The sequence below is a fragment of the Triticum dicoccoides genome, chromosome 5B (assembly GCF_002162155.2).
Source record: "Triticum dicoccoides isolate Atlit2015 ecotype Zavitan chromosome 5B, WEW_v2.0, whole genome shotgun sequence".
Taxonomy (NCBI): domain Eukaryota; kingdom Viridiplantae; phylum Streptophyta; class Magnoliopsida; order Poales; family Poaceae; genus Triticum; species Triticum dicoccoides.
This window is the reverse complement of record NC_041389.1, coordinates 692,764,446-692,771,820: the sequence shown is the minus strand read 5'-3', so window position 1 is coordinate 692,771,820 and position 7,375 is coordinate 692,764,446. Positions and strand designations below refer to the sequence as shown.

At 43.8% G+C, this 7,375-nt stretch overlaps 1 protein-coding gene across 1 annotated transcript; it reads right to left on the bottom strand.

The window, feature by feature from the left end:
* Window positions 1-2,301: 2,301 nt before the first annotated feature.
* On the bottom strand, window positions 2,302-3,790 carry LOC119312681 (coatomer subunit beta'-1-like). Its single transcript, XM_037588431.1, has 5 exons — window positions 3,473-3,790; window positions 3,262-3,381; window positions 3,021-3,172; window positions 2,840-2,908; window positions 2,302-2,612 (listed from the first exon to the last, which is right to left on the bottom strand). The coding sequence occupies exons 1-5, from the start codon at window positions 3,533-3,535 to the stop codon at window positions 2,558-2,560; spliced, it is 459 nt and encodes a 152-aa protein (XP_037444328.1). The 5' UTR covers window positions 3,536-3,790; the 3' UTR covers window positions 2,302-2,557.
* Window positions 3,791-7,375: the final 3,585 nt, after the last annotated feature.

The following is a 7,375-nucleotide window of genomic DNA, read 5'->3' as shown; positions in this document are numbered from 1 at the left end:
CAGCCCTAGGGGGCGCGCCAAGGAGGGGGGAATCCTCCTCCTAGTGGGAGTAGGATTCCCCTTTCCTAGTCCCACTAGGAAGGAGGAAGGGGGAAGGAAAGAGAGGGAGAGGGAGAGGGAAATAGGGGCCGCGCCCCCCCCCCCCTCCCTAGTCCAATTCGGACTCCCCATGGGGGGGCGCCACCTCCTGGGCTGCTGCCCTCTCTCTCCCCTCAGGCCCACTATGGCCCAATACTTCCCCGGGGGGTTCCGGTAACCCCTCCGGCACTCCAGTTTTCTCCGAAATCACCCGGAACAATTCCGGTGTCCGAATATAGTCGTCCAATATATCAATCTTTATGTCTCGACCATTTCGAGACTCCTCGTCATGTCTGTGATCACATCCGGGACTCCGAACAAACTTCGGTACATCAAAACTTATAAACTCATAATAAAACTGTCATCGTAATGTTAAGCGTGCGGACCCTACGGGTTCGAGAACTATGTATACATGACCTAGAACTATTCTCGGTCAATAACCAATAGCGGAACCTCGATGCCCATATTGGTTCCTACATATTCTACGAAGATCTTTATCGGTCAAACCGCATAACAACATACGTTGTTCCCTTTGTCATCGGTATGTTACTTGCCCGAGATTTGATCGTCGGTATCCAATACCTAGTTCAATCTCGTTACCGGCAAGTCTCTTTACTCGTTCCGTAATGCATCATTCCGTGACCAACTCATTTGGTCACATTGCTTGCAAGGCTTATAAAGATGTGCATTACCGAGAGGGCCCAGAGATACCTCTCCGACAATCGGAGTGACAAAACCTAATCTCGAAATACGCCAACTCAACATGTACCTTCGGAGACACCTGTAGTACTCCTTTATAATCACCCAGTTACGTTGTGACGTTTGGTAGTACCCAAAGTGTTCCTCCGGTAAACGGGAGTTGCATATTTCTCATAGTTACAGAAACATGTATAAGTCATGAAGAAAGCAATAGCAATATACTAAACGATCAAGTGCTAGGCTAACGGAATGGGTCATGTCAATCACATCATTCTTCTAATGATGTGATCCCATTAATAAAATGATAACACATGTCTATGGTTAGGAAACATAACCATCTTTGATTAATGAGCTAGTCAAGTAGAGGCATACTAGTGACTATATGTTTGTCTATGTATTCACACATGTATCATGTTTCCGGTTAATACAATTCTAGCATGAATAATAAACATTTATCATGATATGAGGAAATAAATAATAACTTTATTATTGCCTCTAGGGCATATTTCCTTCAATTCCCGCCACGGACGCCATCCTCCTGAGCTCGACATCGATCCAGGGATACTGGGGAAGCAGTATAGCGATGGCACGGGTAGAGCAGGGTAGCGGTGGCGCTGCTGGTAGAGCGGCGGGCGCGGGCAGAGCAAGGCGACGGTGGCGAGGCTAGCATGGCAGCGGGCGCGAGCTAGCAGAGGCGGGCGCGGTCGGGCAGAGGCAGGAGCAGCCGAGCATAGGCACGCGTGGCCTGCCGGGAAGGGGCACGCGACAGGCCGGGAGGAGCGCGCACGACCGACTGGGCAAGGGCTGGAGCGCAGCGGCGGCTGATTGTGGTCGCCGGACAAGGGAAGGCCCTGGGCGGCACAGGGAAAATGGTTGAGGGTGTTTTCGCTTTTTTTTACCCATCTAGCATTTTTTTGGTAAAATGTTATGCCATGTCGGTGAAAAGTGGGACCCATCTGTCATAAACGCACTTAAATGAGCCAAATTCGTCGATCAGTGGTTTTTGCAAAACCATTACGCGAGATGTAGTGTTTTCTGCAGTGAAATATATTCTAGTGTTTTTCGCAAACCTAGCCTTCAAAGCCGTAGTTTTATGCAATTTACTTTACCACCCCAGCTGGCCCGAGGGTGCCTCTTCTTTTGCAGTTCGCATGCCATCTCCCGCCGTATTCGCACCCTCGCCGTTTCCTCCGCCGCGTAAGTGCGCTCCTGCTCCTGCTGCCGTCAACGGCGACGACCCCGTCTACCATCGACCTCGTAGTTGCAGGGGCATCTGCTCCGGCGCCCCTAAAGCAGGGATTTGTCCTCCAGAACGACGGCTGCGGGCAATGCAGTGCGGTGCAGATCTGAAGGAGTAGATAGTAGATCTGAAGTTTCAGTTTAGCATCGTTCCTAAGGAGGTCTTAATACTGTGTGTTGATACTTCGCTCTTCAATTTCACGTCTCAGGAAACAATATCTCCACTCCACACAAGATTCCAGAGAAGAGTAATAGTATAACACAGTTTTTGCAGTTCAAAGGAAAGCACAGCAGAACAAAACTTGAGCAACTCAGGTACATACAAAACAAACCGAACTGTTCTTTGGTGCACTCACACTTATGTTGGAATTGGTGAAATCATAAATACAACAATGTCAGTAGATGCGTGGCAGGATTGGGTGGGGCCATAGGTGGTTTTCACTTCCCCCCTCACACTTTAGGCATTGAGTGAAATCTATCAAGTTTCAGTTGGATTCCATCAAACAATCCTTGTTGTTATTTTTGCTATCCAACATGAAGTTCAAGAAGAAGGTATTTCCACCGTGGCTATTCCATTGTGGCATCCAACCACCATCCTACACAAAGCAATATCTCCGTGTTACAAATTTTGATTAGATCGCCAAAAATTGAAGACGATATAATGGCCCGTGACGGAAAGTGATACTTGTATGGAAAACAGTATAAAAGAGAGTTGTTAGTTTAGTTTACTGCAATATATCCAGCAAAGCTTTCGAGCTGTTCAGAATTTCATTTTCTTCAATTAAACAGAAAAAAGGGCATACAGTATCAGTATGTTCATTACCTTCTCGAGGCCTTTACATAACCAAATGCACAAACTGCGCCCAGGTTGAAAGCAATTATATTCTCAATCCTGAAAGTTAGGTAAACTCATACTGTCAAGAAGCTCGATCGAAACATATGTACTACTAGTCTTATATATAGAAGAAGATATAAAGAGCTGTTTGTGAAGGTGAAGATACTACTTATAGGTAGTGGAGTTCCATAGACTGACAGTGCCGTCAAGTGAGCATGTAATCAGCAGTGGAAGCTCGGGGTGCAAATGGACGATAGTGATACGTCCTCTGTGCCCTTCTAGCCTTTCAACACATCCAGCTTCCATCTCCAAGTTCCAGATCTGATTCAACAAAAACCAAAAGCATTGTAACACAATGAGATGTGTGGGTGACAACATCATATTATTGTATACATTCTTCAATTACACACCTGTGCAGTGCCGTCCTTAGTGCCGGTGATCAGATGCTGCCGATCACGGCGTATGAAGTAGTCAACACAGAGCCCATCCAGTGTGATGATTTTACCATCATCAGAATCAACACTCCTTATCTATCAATATCAACATTCCATTTAGGTTACAAGCGCTATTTATCAACCTCATGATGTGCGCAACACCTCAAACATATACGAGAAAGCATACCTTGACCGTGCCATCCGATGAAGCACTGGCGAAACTGCTGGTGTTGTCCAAGTTAAACGTCATTTGCGCCACCCTGTTGTGCCCCTCAAATGTTCGAGTGCACTCCCAGTCCTTCTCCCAATCCCAAATCTTAATCAGATGATCGTCATACGACGATGACAGCACAAAAGGCCGTGTCGGATGCACAGCCAAACATGTGATGCTAGTACGATGAGCATCAAAGCTCGTCACATCTTGGTGTTCTTCGTAACTGTACACAAGAATGCAGCCATTGTCATCACCGGCGACAACCCATTTCTCTTTTGGGATGAATTTGGCTGCATAAACTGTGCATCGTAAATGTGATTTAGCGTAATCATTTGTGGCCAACAAAATATTTTAAGCAATAAATTCAATCTGAAAGCTTCCATGCCTGGTTCCTCGGTGACTTGAAAGGAACTCAATATTGCCTGCAAATATATATGAAAGGGCATTAGTATTATTTTGTTAAAATATATCAGAGCGCTTAATTACACCAATAATTAGCCACCCACCATACTCCGGTAGTTCCAAAAGCGAAGGCTCCCCGCGTTATGTGTCGTCATAATCCTACATTACTTTCACTACATCATGAAAATTTTGTGCAGCAAGCACCAACAGTTAAACTAGAGTATACGCACTCACCATGGCTCAGTCGGATGCACATCTATTGACGTAACTTGCTGAGAGTTCTGGGTAGCAATGATCTAATCCAACAGACAAACATGTTAGTGGTAGTGTGAAATTAATACCAATATGTAAGAATTCCGTATTAGCGTTTTGTTACAAAACTGGTAATTTCTGTACTTCTTATTGGTATAAAACTTAGGTGTTTTCTAACAAATAAATGTTCAGTGATTAATATGATCAGTAAATGGTTTTCCTACTTTATTTTACATCTTTCTACCATATTCGCATGTTGCTACATTTTTTTCCCAGTGCATTACATGCATGTTAACAAGTTAGAAAACTGTAAACATTCACTCGGAAGCCAAGCCCAAAATTAGAAGGAAATCCACCTCAATTGTCATCAGTTGTGTTGGCTGCCAGAGTGCCGGATCATCACCAAGGAAGACAAGAGGACAAAAAAAGCAAAGGAACATATATCATTACACAAGGTGACAAAACCACAATCGTCTTTGATACGTTTTCTTTCGTCAACCAGAGTTACCTCCGATGCCGTCCCATCAACTGCAGGATCACGAGCAACCTTCAGCGTAATCTCCTGCGCCTCATCACCATCTTTGGCTTCCTTAAACAGGTCATCATAGAAATCTGTGACGGAAGTAGCTTGGCCAACCTTCTGGAGGTCATTATCACCAACCGCGATGCTCCTTAGCACAATGAACTCGATGCTCTCTGATGGCATCTTTGACAGCTTGCGCGTCGACAAGGCGGTGGTGTAGGTGCACCTTGGGGGCACGATGCCGCAGAGCGGAAGCTTTGCCAGGTAACTCGTCGGGCTCTTGGCTGCAAGCATGAATGTGACATGATCATTTCCATTGTTTGTTAGGTGCAGTGAGCAAGAGGCGGCCTTCTTCTCCAAGGGGAAACAGAGCTCTAGGGGGTGGACATTGAGCAGCTCAACAGTTTCTATGTCGTTCAACATATTGACGATGTCACCGATGGTGGGCCTTTTGAGCCTCTCATATTCCACACACTTCAATGCTATTTCCATGCATTTCCTCACTTGTTTGCAATATCCTTCCACCGATGTGCCCCTTAATGTTTCATGTAGCCTCTTCATCCATCTTCTATAGACCTGCCAAATCCGAATGCAAGCTTAAATAACTGCAACAAATTGTCAGAAGAAGTAACAATTGTTGATTTGTGTAGATATAGAATGGTAAATTTTCTTACATGCTCGATTAACTCCTTGGAAGACATTTCATCACATTTGAGATGCATTCTGTTCCCTGTTATTATCTCCATGAGTACAACACCCAAGCTGTATATGTCATGTTGTTTTGAGATCACTCGGTAGTTAATGAATTCCGGCGGCATATATCCCCTTTGTAACGAGATCGACAATAAAACATACATTGTTAGTGTAAAGGAAATACAATTTCACCACTATAGAAAATAATAGTTCACATAGGGGCCGGGCATTCAGCTCACAATGTTCCAATGATGTGTTGTGTCATAGTGGTATGTTCAGCAATAAGTCTTGACAAACTAAAATCTCCAATTTTTGGGATCATGTTCTCATCGAGCAATATTTTTGTAGGTTTCAGGTCCATATGGATAATAGGACTTTCTAACTCTTCATGGAGGTACCTTAAGCCCTCACAAATGCCCTTAACTATTCCATAGCGTAAGTGCCAATCGAGTCTAGAAGACTCATCTGCGGAAGGAAACGGTGATTGTATATCTAGGTTCAGTGTTCAGAAGTATATGATATATTTAACTTCAAAAAGGTTTGAATATCCATCTTCTTCGAATGCTAACATAGTACTGAAATGTTGCAGTGTCATACCTGAAATGTACCGTTTAAGAGATCCATTTACCATATACTCGAGGCAGAGTGCCCTATGCAGCATTCTAGCAAACACGAATTCTCCCTTGTGCTCTATAGTTTTGTGCTGAACTTCGTAGCAGTAGCCAACTAATTTGACAATATTACGATGCTGGGTCTTCCCATAGTATCGAACTGCATTTTCGAATTGCTTGTTATCAAATACTTGACTCTCGTAGAGAAGCTTCACAGCAACGACTTGTCCATCTTTGTGGACTCCCTATGTAAAGAGAACCCCTTATTAGAGAAAGTTAGTACATTGACCAATGATAGCAATATTTTGGTAGTTTGAACAATCTACTATTGAACTATCCATCTTGCCTTGTACACTTTTCCATACCCTCCCTCATTTATTAGTCGCCCGTCTGAGAAACCATCTGTAATATTTTTCATTAATTCGAATGCCATATCAATCGGATATTCAAACATTTTCTCCTTGTAACTGGGTCTGCTAGCTTCACCTTGCCCTTCAAATTGCAAAATAAATCAAAGTACAATATGTGATACTGGTAAGCATTTCTAATTAAGGTCAGTAGATGGAAACTAGACGAGTATATAAGAGAACGTCTCTGATACCGTGTCAAAAATTGTGTAACCTAGAATATTTCATACTGTATTAGTCTGACACACACAGGGTATATATAGAGTAGATGTGGGAGAGAGACTTGTAGACTTGTTTTTTCAATAAAAGGTGGATTTTATTAACTCAAAATGAAGCATCAAGAAGGTGCAAACACAAAGAGCACATACCCAGCCTCTGCATAGATAGGATGCACACAACCTACACCAACGCGCACACATAAACACATCGGCAAATAACAAAGGTATATAAGACTAAAGTTATGCCTAAGCAAGGAAAAAGAAAAGAAACCCCAAAGCGATCAAGCCAACGATCGACAGACTACATCTATGACCATATCCACACCAACCGTCGTTTGATAACACAAAGACAATGAGAAAGGTTCTTCAATAACAATGCCTTCATGAAGGGAACGACACTCAAAGTCACCGGTACTGGATCCAACCACCAAAGGCCAGATACTAAGTTTTCACCCTGAAGAACAAGTCCAAACATATCCGGGCAATGTCTTCAATAAGGTAAAGCCTCAAAACATCGTCATTGCCGTGTAAAGCCATCTCGGTTCAAACCTTGGTTTTCACCACGGAGCTCCAGACTGGGTGCTGAAGAAGCACCACCAAATTGAAGTCAAGTGTGTTGTCATCATCACTTTTCCGTGACCCCAGCAGCTACGTACACTAGGTCAGAAAACCCAACGCCACCGCTGCACACCCATACCTCTGCATCAAGCCACCATTCATGGATTGCATCTTGTTGTCGAAGGCAAACTGGCTAAAGTGAGAGCCGGCAA